Source organism: Triticum urartu, chromosome 5A (genome assembly GCF_056163025.1).
Source record: "Triticum urartu cultivar PI428250 chromosome 5A, HENAU_Tu73, whole genome shotgun sequence".
Classification (NCBI taxonomy): domain Eukaryota; kingdom Viridiplantae; phylum Streptophyta; class Magnoliopsida; order Poales; family Poaceae; genus Triticum; species Triticum urartu.
Genome location: NC_141877.1, coordinates 231,423,560 through 231,437,109, shown reverse-complemented (window position 1 = coordinate 231,437,109; position 13,550 = coordinate 231,423,560). Strand labels below are relative to the sequence as shown.

Genomic DNA, 13,550 nt, shown 5'->3' with positions numbered 1-13,550 from the left:
CTCCTTTGAAGGAAACAAGGACTGGCGTATATGGCGCTCTTTGGACACCTTGATTGGACAGGGGTCGGTCGTGTGCACCCGAAACATCAACATAACCAGCTTCACCGGGGTATCGCGAAGCTCTGTTTTTGTTGACACATTGGGACATGTCTGCACCAAAATTTCCAAGGTTTTGACACATGCGGAGAATGCCATGGTGTGATTGGACTACCTGCAAAGGACAAAGGCGGGGTCTTTGATGCGATGAAGACCTTGCTTCACAGGCAGTTGTTCAGGCTTGGCTTGTAGGATTTGTTCCCGTCTAGACCGGGCACGAGTTCCTGTGAGCATGGTGGTACGTGACTTGTAGTAGTAGCCTCCGCAAGTGGGGGCGGTAACATTGGTGGAATTTTTTGTCGGTGGTGCTCTTTTGGGTACCGAGACGTGATTTTCCAGGGTGAAAACCCAAGGTCTGGCCTTTATTGGTTGTGCCTAACAGTGACCTAGTTGAAGTCATTGTTTTGGAAACGCGTTCTTTCTTCAGGGTGAAAACCTACAATCTTTGATCAGGCAACGACAACGCTTGTGCTTTGTTTCCTTCTGGGAGGCGTTGCTTTTCGATGAACCTTTTTTCTAGTCCGGGTGTTGTCTTTGGTGGTGGTTAGAGTGCTGCTACTGCGGGTGATTGATCACCATGACAGAGTCATTTTCTCTTTTTCCTTTTTAATTTTCTTTTTTGGTTGTGTGCATCCTGGATGTTTTTAGGCATCTTATTGGTGCAGAGGCTGGGTGTAATTGGTATCTATTTGATATTAATATATTTCCCTTTTTAAAAAATGTGATAATTCTTCAAGGCTCTTCTATATTGATGCATGTTCACAAATCACAAATGTAAATAGAGTTGTTCACCACCAAAGAACCTGCCCTCATCACACCACACTCTAGTTGGAAGTGGTTGTTCTCTACTCTTCATGTATTCTGGCGTAACTGATATTGCAGGTTCAAAACCATCATCGTCGCTTGGTATGATATCCATTCCAATGTCCTCATCAAAAAGTTCACATATTCCATCTCGCAACTTTGCTAGTGAACTAAGAATAACATCCTCCCTCTGTTTCTTCTTCTTCCATGCTTCTGCTATCTTCTTTAATGGATTGCAAGAATCAAGTGTGATAACTGATGCATCATCTAGTAGTGGATAAAAATCCTCAATATCTGTGTCGTCCTTCATGTGCTCTGTGGCTATTTGGTTACAACGAACCCCAAATCCCCCAAACAAACCAATTTGTCAAAGCCAAGAGGTGCAGGAGAGTGGGCGCATACTCGATGCCAGAGCTGTTGAAGCTCCACTCCATGTTGCCGCGCCGACGAGTCGCCTTATCCCGCTGGCACGAAGTCGCCACGCAGCCGCCACCTCGGTCAAAGAAAGAAAGAAGAAGAGGCGCACACGAGCTGGGTGGGGGTGGAAGACGACTTAATAGGGACCATATAGGTTTGATTGATTACTATGTTGTGCTGCCTGGTGGGCCAAGTACGTCAGTTCAGCTGTCAACTTGAGGATTTAGATTGGCCGTTGGTAGTTAGCCCAAAAGTTGTGGTTTTGTGAAAACTTCCCCAAAATACGGTGTAAACTATTATAAGTACCTTTCAAGGTTGTGTTCTGTGCAATTCACTCTTTTCCCTCTTAGTAGCAATGTGTCCGTGCATTGCAACAGATTTAAAGTAGAATAGTACTTGTTCATAAATTTGAAAAAAAACACCGTTGTTTTGATATACATATGTACCACTAAAAATATATTACTTTTCATTCAAAATATATTTCTCGGGCTGTTTTGATGAGATGAAGGAGAAATATGATTGCTTATGAGATAATAAAGGGTTTTCTGCAAATTGGAGTAAAGAAATGGGCTATTGTTATAAAAATGCCATAAATTTATCTCACAATCGTTAAATGCAGATCTAATCATCAGAAATGACAGATAAGAGACGCACTATCGTTACGAAGCGAGTTTTTTATAGGAGTAAGATTATCGACCGACGTGACGGTGTACCGGTTTTTCTTCCCGTGTTTATTTTTCCCACCAAACAAAAGGACTAGCCAAGCGCTCGGCAGCCTCCGCCCACCCCACGCCTGCGCCCGCGCCTGCGGCGATCTTGCCTCCACGTCACCGCCTACCGCCCCCCGCCTCCCTCCTCCCGCCTCCGCCAGCAGCATCTGATGGCGGCGGTGTTAGCGGCGCACGGCTCCCGCGTTTCGGCTTCGGTAATCACTCCCCTGCTCCATTTTTGTCCTTCCATTTTACTCTCTGTTCCCACCCCAGCATAGAATCACCGTTCCCTCCATTCGTGTTTGGTCCAGCGCGTGTGGATGTCGGCTTGCCTATTCGTGCATGCTGAGACTCGGTGCTGGCCGCGATTGTAGCTTTGTGAACACTGATATGTGCAGTGTAGAGTTTGACGAGTTAGGTTTCAGCTTACGACTTGGAAATTTGTATGGGCGACAGTATCCTTCTGTGTTGTTGGACATATTTCCAGGTTAAATTAGGTGAACCATCCCGGATCGACCAAGCTGGTATGAGATAAAAGCATCAAAGGACCCAATCAGGGGACAAACGGAAGTAGCATTAACAACCTTTTGGGGGTCGAAAATTTAGTAACACGTGCTATTCTAATGCAAATGCGAAAGAAGTTGCAGAGTTTGACAGCTTATGCTGGTTTCGGGGAGGTGACGATTCATACCTCAGGTTCCCTTACACACTCCACTCCCGCGAAAAAAAAGGTTCCCTTACACACACAAGATAAAGGGTATGGTCTGAAATCGTCAAGGTGCTGCTAAAGACTTGCAAACCAAAGAAAATTCTGTGTCTTGCAATTGTATGAAAGCAAAACATTTTTCGGACACAATGCTGTGAGATCTAGTATTATTATTATGATGTAGTATTGCATCACGAGACTTTGAACATTATTTTTTTTCTCATGGTGGTGCCAAAATTTTAATCTGTTGGAACCATTTTCATGTTATCTTCTTGGTCACATACCTATGCGATAAGTTGGATGTATTCAAATGTACACTCTTTCTAGTGTTCAGTACTGAATCTAATTATACAATTTGCATGTGTAATGGAATTCAGATCATTGCAGGTTTTGGAAGTGCTCTGAGAGGAATACCAAAAGGCAAGTTCGCCAACAGAATTGCTTTTTCTGGGGCGATTAGGCAAATCTATTTTTTCGAACTAACTAATTGCAATCAATTATATTTCAGGATTTTGTCCTCGTTTTTACAATATCCAAGCATCAATATGTAATGGACTTGTTCATAGGAGGAAAATTCCTCTTCCGTTGAGATTGTCTTTTCGCTCTATTCAAGCAAGAAATAATCACTCACCATCAGCTGTTGCACCTAAAGATTATTGTGAAACTTACATCCAATTTTTGAGAGACAAACGGATAGTTCCTGATTCAGATCCTCCAAGCTCTAAGGATGTGGACCTACTGTACCGGTTTATAGATAAGAGGTGAAAATCTGTATTGAACTTCCTTATCAAGTTCTTGAGCTACATTTGAAGAGAAATCTTAATTATCTGTTGTCTCAGTAACAAGCTCATGGTATTAACGGGAGCTGGAATGAGCACCGAGTCAGGAATTCCTGATTATCGGAGGTACGGACATGACATATATGTAAATATCTCATGGAATGTATTAGCAGTCATAGCAGCCTCCTTGAATCTTAACCAGAATTTTGATTTTATGGCAGTCCTAATGGAGCATACAGTTCTGGTTTCAAACCACTCACTCATCAGGTGTGTGTGTACCCCTACTCCCTACTATTCGACTGTCAATGACAACTCTTGTTCGTGCCTTATAGGTTTAATATGCTTAGGTGAATGCATATTTTTGTTTATCACAGGAAGTTATTTTGAGAGGGACATATCCCAAGACAAATTATTTGAATTGTCTAGCATAGTCTTTTGAGTTTTGATCATGACTTTCGAGTCCTAAAGTTAACAAGGTTGTGTCTTCTGCATTTGCTGACAGCTTAGACATATATTATCCATGTGAGATCAAGAATGCCAGTGGCATTGGTTGCTTCTTCCTTTACCATCAAGGAGTTTACAAAATGGTCTCATGTACTTCCTTTTCTTTTTCTCAAGTTATCTGGATCTTGACTGAAAACACGTAGGTCTGAAATTCTAATACTACTAGATCTATCTAGCTCTCATCTTTTACTTTTCCCGAGAAACCAACAGGAGCGGTGCATCCAGTTAAGGACAAAATAGAGTAGTAATTACAAATTACAGACGGACTTGTTCTCGTGAGGAGGAAGTCAGAAAAGCCCCAGGTTCTGCACGTGAACTACTCCCAAGAGGTCACACTAGTCATACTTAAAAGTATGATGTCTTCAGAGGGGATTGATGCAACCCCGCAGCAGTTTAGTTAGCCTTTCTGCATTCAAGATGATGTGGTGGTTCGTCTCCTTGCAGGCGTTCCACTCGGCATATCTTGTCATGCATGAACTGGCACAGGAGAACCTTCTCGCACCATTCCTCCATGGATGGGAAACCGGAAGCTAAGGATGTGGCCTACTCGTCTAGCCAATAGTTCACCAATGGTTCCTTGAACAAGTGACGACGAGCTCTGCATTGCGGAGGAATAGCTGGCATGTTGGGTTATGCAGCCAACCCCCTCACCTGCTTGAACCTCCGCCATTAATATATGACCATGGAGCCCCAGCGAGGAGAAAACCTTTTATTTCCTCAGATACGCTGTCTGAATCTTTTCCATCTGGAACCTAGGTTGGTTACCAAGAAATTGGACCCTGTAATCACCGTAAGCGTTTCACTCTAGTGGATGGAGTCCGATTGATTACAGTGTGGCCTTGACCGCTCGAATCCTGAAGCAGATTCCAGAGATCAATGAACTCTTGGAGCTGCAATGGGGAGTTCAAATCAGGCACGACAGTAATCCATCTTTAGTCTCACAGTTTTAACTGCACGGTCCTGTTTTACGCTTTGTTATTTCAATTTTTCTCAACTTACCCTGGATTTTGCCTTTCTGCTGGTCATCACTTCTTAATGCCCTTTCCATTTGTCCACATCTTGCCAATAATTATGTCATCTTCCCCATTTTCCATTTGAATAAAAATAGGAGTTTGTTCGCTCTATTCGAGCCCGACGGCGCTACTGGGCTAGGAGTTATGCTGGATGGAGAAGGTTCAGGCGAGCACAACCAAATACAGCTCACTATGCTCTTGCTTCACTAGAAAGAATCGGCCGTGTTCACACGATGGTTACCCAGAATGTGGATAGGTAATGACCTGGTTCTGTGTTATTATTAATTGGGAATGACTATGCAGCTTATTTTTCACCATCGCTTTGTGTATGAGTATTGTAGATTGCATCATTGTGCTGGTAGTAAGCCAATTGAGTTGCATGGAAGTGTATATGAGGTAATTTGCTTAGATTGTGGAACATCCATCAGCCGAGAGTCATTCCAAGAACAAGTGAAGGACCTCAACCCAAAGGTTTGTCCATTTGATACTGGTTATATTTTTCCTTAAGACTGGTTCATCATATAAGTGCTTGTTATGGCGCTGCTAGAAGGAGGGCGCGAGAGGGCCGGCCGGGGGCCTTTTGCCCACGGCCGGGCAAGATGGAAGGGATTTCCTTCTTAATTCTTGCTTCATTAGATTGATACATCTCCTCTCTTTATATAGAGAGGTTTACTTGACTCCCAAGCAAGGCTTACTTGACCCCTAAGCAAGCGACCCTTATCTCTAATTAACCCTAAGACTAACGGGCTATACCGCCAGCCCAGGAATGGCCTATTACGTACTCTAACACTACACCCCACCTGGACATGCAGCTTGTCCTCGAGCTGCAGCCTAACCAACTTATAACCATGACTCGACGCAACACAAGCCTAACACTTAAAAACAAGCCTTTTACATCTCGGCTTGTTTTATTACTCTCAACCTGAAATGGACTGGGACGATTTATTTTGGACCCCTTAACAAAAAGTGGACACCATCTGCACGTCGGACGTGCACGTGTACAGCCACCTGGATCCCATGGACACCATCTGGACAAAAGGAGTGCATGTGTATGGCCACTTGGAACTGGTCGCAAGAGCGACCAGCTGAGGCGCCCTCGTGGCGGCCGGCGGAATGCAGTGGTGCTACGCGGTGCGCTTCTGTCGGTGACACCCTGCCTTCTCCCCGCCGGACGGCTGTTGGCCTGCACCGCACAGAGAAGAGTGGAGGGCTTGTGATGGAGAATGACCCCCCCAACCGCCGATGTCGCAGACTTTGAGGTCGCTGCCCTCGGGGAAAACAGCATGCCCAAGATCCCCGACGCATCGGACGAGATCGAGGTCCTTTGCGCAGCGAAGCGCAGCTGGGAGGAGCGGCAGCTGCAGACCACGCATCTCCCGCACACGCCGACGCGCTAGGAGGCAGCGCGCAGCAACCTGCAGCCTCACCGCCGCCGACACGTGGCGGGTAGTGATCCAAGCTGGAAGCGGTGACGGCGACGGCGGGAACTTGATCTGCTGGATGGGGACGCCCTGGGGAAGCGGTAATGGCGACGACGGGAACTTGATCTGGTGGATCGGGACTCCCGCCGGCGCGGTCGATGCGGGGCTGGAGCTGACCGGCGGTGGCTGCTGCAGCGGAGCGCCGGGCGCGGCGGAGGCCGCCAGGAGCGGCGGCTGCCACTGTAGCCAGGGTGGGGCGGTGGTGGCGGTGGATGGCAGCTGCAGCGGCCCGGCGAGCGCGGCGGGGAAGCCCTGGGGCAGCGGCAGTGGCTGCTGCAGCGGAGCGCCGGGCGCGGCGAAGGCCGCCAGGAGTGGCGGCTGCCACTGTAGCCAGGGCGAGGCGGTGGTGGCGGTGGATGGCAGCTGCAGCGGCGCGGCGGGGACGCCCTGGGGCAGCGGCAGTGGCTGCTGCGGCGGAGCGCCAGGCGCGGCGGAGGCTGCCACTGCAGCCAGGGCGGGGCGGTGGATGGCAGCTGCAGCGGCCCGGCGAGCGCGGCAGAGGCCGCCTGGTGCAGCGGCTGCCACGGCAGCCACGGCGGCGCGGTGGCGGCGATGGGCGGCGCAGCCGGGTGCGGCCCGTAGGACCCGACCAAGAACAGGTGGATCTCCTGGACCGCCTGGGTTAGGTCCCGCAGCGCTCCGGACACCTCCTCCGGGGTGAGGACGGCGGGGGCGGGCGCGATGGAGGATCCCGGCAGCGGAAGAGACGGGTTGGGCGGCGGTGAAGACATGATCGAACCGAAGCTAGCTGATACCAAATTGTTATGGCGCTGCTAGAAGGAGGGCACGAGAGGGCCGGCCGGGGGCCTTTTGCCCAGTGCCAGGCAAGATGGAAGGGATTTCCTTCTTAATTCTTGCTTCATTAGATTGATACATCTCCTCTCTTTATATAGAGAGGTTTACTTGACTCCCAAGCAAGGCTTACTTGACCCCTAAGCAAGCGACCCTTATCTCTAATTAACCCTAAGACTAACGGGCTATACTGCCAGCCCAGGCCATTAGGCCCATTACGTACTCTAACAGAAGTGCTTAAGGTATAATGAGGAAAAATAACGAGTGATTGTCTTTGCTTGTGAAGTTTTTTGACCTATTGTAATCATTTGATATTTTATAACTTAAGATTTCAATTGAATGGTTTTGTCATAGTTCTTACTGATCATTTAGATGTTAATATATTAAAAATATCAAGTTTGAGACCATCAATCCATTCATGTTATCATGTATGTACCGGAGTGGTGCCTCTTGAACCGCACTGTGCGTATATCCCAGTCTTGACTATATATTCAAATTTTTTTGTTCAATTTGGCCCTTGTCGCTCAGTTATTAAGTCTTGTAAATACTTCACTGTCCATAACGTTATAGCAGAGCTCCTGCTTTTCCAGACATATTTTTGTGTGCTTCCCAAGGACCTAAATTGGATTATGATTTCGGTAATGTCTGAGGGTGGAGTGTTGTATTGTTGTGTTGCAGTGGGCTCTAGCTATTGACAGTTTGGAAGAGGGACAACCTGGCTCGAGCAGAAGTTTTGGTATGCAGCAGCGACCTGATGGTGATATTGAGATTGATGAGAAGTTCTGGGAGCAAGATTTTGACATTCCTGGTTGCAGTCAGTGTGGTGGAGTGCTAAAACCTGATGTGAGATTTTTCTTTTTCTTCATCTTTCTATGAGTACTGTTAGTTAATTTAAAAACGTGGATGTGAAACTATGGATTTGTTGTCATTTCAGTTATTGAAAAGATGATAACAGGCAAATCAAGCCATTAAGATTTGTAGCTAGGAACACTTGGTATTAGTAGACACTGACTTCTGTAGCATCTGATGAGCCCATTACTAACATGTGATCTCCTTAACAATTTGTATAACTAAAATGTAGGGTGTAAATTCTTATATCAGCGAGTCATTTCAGTGACGGGCTTTCTTTCCCTAGTCCATGTAAATTATAATAAGGGCATTAAATCTAAAAGCAGTTTTAAATGTCTTATCCTGTTCTTTGAAGGTTGTGATGTTTGGTGATAATGTTCCAATAGAGAGAGCTGATAGCGCTAAGGAGGCTGCAAGAAACTGTGATGCTCTTCTGGTGGTTGGTTCAGCGGTAATGACGATGTCTGCTTTTAGGCTGGCAAGGTATCACTGGAAAATATTGTTTAATCATTTCCATATTATTGTCGATAGCTAGTTATCTTGCTTGCCTATATTTCTTGCTCTGGATTAAATCTTTCAAACTGGATCAAGTTGTCTTATTGGTTATCGCGACATCAAACTGATTATAAATCCCAATCCCAGGCTTGCACATGAAGCAAATGCTCCAATCGCCGCGATTAACATTGGGGGCACGAGAGCTGATAGCATTATATCTTTGAAAATCAATGCGAGATGTGGGGAGGTTTGTTACCTTGGTACTTTTGCCTTTTCTATACTGCAGCAGGTGACATACGTGTGTTGCATCATAATTATCACCTTTTTTCAGATACTTCCCAGAGTACTTCGGATGGGAAGTCTAGCTGTACCAAGCATAAGCTGAACATTTACAGTGTTTGGAGAAATCAGTTACGAGGGAAGATGGGTGAGACATATATAAGTACCTGTAGATCATTCTGTAAACAGGTCAGAACTTCATATGACCTTCCGGTTTGTGTTAGAGCATTATCATGGTTGTTGTAAGTGTAAAATCATTTTTTGTGATGACTCATTAGTTATGTATCCAGGAAAAGTAGACCCAAGTTTATCATCTATATAGTTCCTGTTTTTTTGGACGATTTTTGGAACCAATGTTACTATTTAAGGGGCTGCCAGGTTTGTCCAGAGAAGCTACCCCCTGTGTTCTAGATAAAATTCTGATAACGAGTGTAGCGGTATGTTTGGCGAAGCTAGAGACTGTCGAAATGCAAGTGTGTGTGGTAATACTCTATTCCATGGTGGTTTTGCTCGTTTTACAGAAACTAGTAATGGTGCACGTGCAAATGCACGTATCATCAGATACACCAAATTTATTTATGAAATAAAAAAGTTCTTATTCCATTTTCAAGCTAGTAATAACGTGTAGCGATTATACACGCACATCAACTGATGTAAATTTGATAAAAGAACCTTACAAGTTTATTAATAATAGACTCAATGAATTCATCAGCTTCAGCTTATACCCTTGAATGGCAGTCCAACTGCGAATCCCAAAATGAGAACATATATCTTATAGGGACTGTGATATTTGGCACATGTGTGCCATATAAGCAAAACTGCCACACCTCTACTTCTTTCACTTTAAAGTACCACACGGTCCCCCTTCCTTCGACCCCATCTTCTCCCGAACGACCTTGCAGACTCACTTGAGAAATCTGCTTCTCCTGCATATCTCGCGCGTCCACCCTCGAGAAAACTGCCACTTCTTCATGTCTAACATATGATAAAAAAACATTGCGCATGTGGGATTTGAACCCACACCTCCTTGGCACCAAAGCGCGCCACCACAACAACCTCACCCTTAGGTATTTGTTGCTCAAACTAAAGAAACTAATCGTTTTGATCTTTTTTTTACAATTGTGTTACTACAAAAAAGTACAGAAAATTACCACTATTTTCCCTCGGGACAAAGTTACCATGGTATTCGCATGCAAGTTATCAGACCTGTGTTGCGTACGTTACCGTGCTATTTACATAGAACTTACCAGGTACTATGTTTCAACAACTACACCCCTTTCAAAGTTACCACTGTGTTATAAGGTCTTTGATGTGTAAAATATCGTGGTACTTACACATAAGTTATCAAGGTATGTGTACATCAACCTCGTCCTTGGTCAAAGTTACCATAAGGGATTGTACATGAGTTACCAGGTCTACAGTTCGTATATTATCATAGTACTTACACCTAAAAACCTGAGTGTGTTTCGATAACTTTTTTCATAACTTTTTCGATGTTTTTGCGTAACTTATCACGCCTATAGCGGGTCAAGATGGGCCGTTTTTCTGGGCCAACCCACGAGCACATGTGCCTCCTCATGACACTAAACATTATGTGGCTTTTCTGTGACACATCATGTGTTGTGTTTATCTAAGAGGCCTCGCGAGGCGAGTGTATGTTTTTAACAACTTGTTTTCCTTTGGTAAAACATTACCATCATGTTTATATTGTAACTTATCGGTTATGAGGTGCTTATATTATCATGTTATTCACACAAAAATTATCGGGGATGTTTTGAACAATTTTTCCCCAGGACAAAAGGTTATCATGTTGATTCTAGGTAACCTATCAAGCCCGCGGTGCTTAAACTATCATGCTATTTACACAAAATTTATTAAGGGTATGTTTCAGCAAAATTTCCCCCCACGGGTCAAAAACTTATCATGGTGTTTAGTTATCGCGGTGCATATGTTTTCATGCTATTTACACATAAAAATACCAGGGGAGGGAGGTATAGTACCGTGCTATTTACACAGAAGATACCGGAGTATCTTTTCAAAAAAAATCCCTATGGTTAAAGTTACCATGGTGTTTCTACCTCAGTTATCAGATGTGCGCTGCGTATATTACCATCTATTTACACATAAATTATCTGGTATATTTTCACATTTTTCTTCCCTAATGGTTAAAGTTACCACGATGTTTGTATCTAAATTATCAGGTCTATGGCGTGAATGTTATCGTGCTATTTATAGAAATTACCCGGGGCCGGGGTTCAACAAATTTCTTCCCAATGATCAAAGTTACCATGATGCTTTCACCAAAGTTATCACGCCTTCAATGCTTATGACCATGCTACTTACACATAATGTACCGTGTGGTATACAAAAGTTATCATGTTGGTGGTGCGTCATTTATCGTGGTGGTGATGGAGAATTTACCACGGGAAAAGTTTATGTGTCAGGTTTGATAGGTGAAACAAAAGTTTTTCAGTGATAAAATATTAAAGGCAAAACATGTCAAAAACAGTATTTTCCTTAGCTTGTTCAACAATGAGTGCCATAGGTGAGATGGTTGGCTCCCTTTGTTGATTACTTGCAGACCAGAGATCAAATCCCAACTAAAGCATTGTTTTTGCCCAAAAATCTGAAAGGCGCGTGGGACCGTAACTGGTAATTGAAAGGAAGGAAATCAGGAGGGCGGGAAAGGAAGGAGATCAAGAGGAAAGGAAGGAGATCGGGAGGACGTGCGGGAATGGAATGGATTGGAATGGAAGGAGAAGGAGATCGGGAGGGTGTGGCAGTTTTGCAATCTGCCACACGGTTGCCACTTACATATTTCGATCTTATAGTCCATAAAAGTTTCACGAATTATATTTCATGAAAATATACAAATATGTTAATTCTTCAGCATGCTTCACCCATTCTCGTATAGAAATCGTTTGTTGTGTATCGACAGTTTAACCTAGGACTCGTGCATGTTCAACACTTCAAGTAATATAAATATAGATCAACGCATGTGTGTTGCTATGTTCACAATACTCACCAAAGATAACAATGACACATAGCTAAACTATAAATAACATATGCAACTGCCTTCAGATATATATGTTTTACACTCAGACAATTGTGATTATTGTGCCGGAGTAACTATGGAACAAACTCTGTATCAGAATAATAGTCGTGTATTGGTTTAACTGCGTTATGTGCAGCCACAAGCAGTAATCTCCATCGCCTGAAAAATTCATGTACTCGACATTGGAAATGTCGAAATTTGTTGCATTTTTTGCCCTCCAGCAACAAGAGCCAGCTCCTTTGTACTTCAGCAGTACCTGCAATTTAGAATCAACGACTCACTGAGTTCCAAGCACAATCACAAGTCTCCAAGGTGACAAAATTTATCGAAAAAGACTTTCGCCCGGCTTTATATATAAAGCAACAACCAACCACAATCTGATATAAACACATGCCACCTCAACTCACGCACACACCCAAGGCTGTATACATAGGCTCTAGGCGCAGCAACACCACACCCAGCCACTACAAGAGCTACTGGGATCCTCAACCGTGAACATGCCACCGCGAAGAGATAAAGCTGCAGACAATGGACCGTGAGCTTCAAGACGGCGCCTTCAGGAAGGTTACGACATCAGAGTGCCGCCACCGCCCGAACCGAGGGTCAGGGTTTCCCGTGGAGCAACATGACGGGCAATGAGGACCGTGACGGCGCCTTCAAGAAGGGGACGAGCTCGCCGCCGCTGGACTACCCAAAGACAAAGCAAGTTTTCACCCCGGTCCACGCTCACTGCCCCTGGCATAGGTACGGAAGCCGCACCACCACCACCGATCGTCATCCCCTAGCCACCACGCCGCCCACACGACCATGGTCACCGGGCAGCACCTAAGCCACGCCCTCCGCCCGCGAGCACCGGGCTTCCACCACCAGAGCCGCCGCCCTGGCATCCAAGACCACCCCACCTCCTTCCACACAGACCACCGGACGCTGCTTTCAGAAAGGCGGGCCCTTTGGGCGAGAATGGGACCCAGCCGGCCAAAACAGGACAGGGGAAAGCCACCGGCGGCTGTCGGGCACGCTGTCATGGGAACGGATCTGACAGTAGAGATGGACGGTACGTAGGAGGAGGTAGTGCCTAGCTACGGCGAGGTTGTACACTCGGATTTACGAGTTCAGACCCCTCTCGGTGGAGGTAACAACCCTATGTCTCAGTGCCGCGGTGGCTCTGTTGATTGGAGTGTTGTGTTACAGGGGGTACGAACCCTTGTGCAAGAGGGGAGGGGCAGCTTATATAGAGTACGTTGACCCCTCGCAGCCCTCAGTTACACAGGGGTTCAATGAGAAAATAAAGTAGCGTACGTTACTGGTAACGCCCGTGTTTAATGATCTTTAAGGTGACAGAGTGAATGCTCGACCGTTGCCATCTAGGTGTGGCTCTTAGCGTTCTATCCTTTGAGTGGATTCTTGTCTTCCGAGTGAATGACATTGGTCGAGTGGAATAGGGGTATCCGAGTGAATCTTCTGTCGAGTGGGTTGCACTATATGATGATTCCAGTTAGTATCTTCTTTCTATCCTTGTAGGTCTTGACCTCTTGTGTGGTGTCCTTGGGTAGGGCATATAGGTCAGGCC

General features: G+C 45.5%; 1 protein-coding gene across 1 annotated transcript; it reads left to right on the top strand.

Annotated features, from left to right (window-relative positions):
- Positions 1–2,044: 2,044 nt before the first annotated feature.
- On the top strand, positions 2,045–9,266 carry SRT2 (sirtuin 2). The gene is made up of 11 exons (XM_087525803.1): positions 2,045–2,242; positions 3,111–3,153; positions 3,242–3,494; positions 3,573–3,638; positions 3,734–3,779; positions 5,125–5,285; positions 5,371–5,500; positions 7,981–8,145; positions 8,507–8,634; positions 8,794–8,893; positions 8,978–9,266. Exons 1-11 carry the CDS (start codon positions 2,198–2,200, stop codon positions 9,029–9,031), a joined length of 1,191 nt encoding a protein of 396 aa, XP_087381929.1. The 5' UTR covers positions 2,045–2,197; the 3' UTR covers positions 9,032–9,266.
- The last annotated feature ends 4,284 nt before the right edge of the window (positions 9,267–13,550 follow it).

Excerpts from the sequence above, each read along its gene's own strand:
- SRT2 (XM_087525803.1), top strand. The coding sequence starts at position 2,198 with ATGGCGGCGGTGTTAGCGGCGCACGGCTCCCGCGTTTCGGCTTCG. Across the intron at positions 3,495-3,572 it reads TACCGGTTTATAGATAAGAG|TAACAAGCTCATGGTATTAA; the intron begins GTGAAAATCTGT and ends CTGTTGTCTCAG. Across the intron at positions 5,286-5,370 it reads GTTACCCAGAATGTGGATAG|ATTGCATCATTGTGCTGGTA; the intron begins GTAATGACCTGG and ends TGAGTATTGTAG.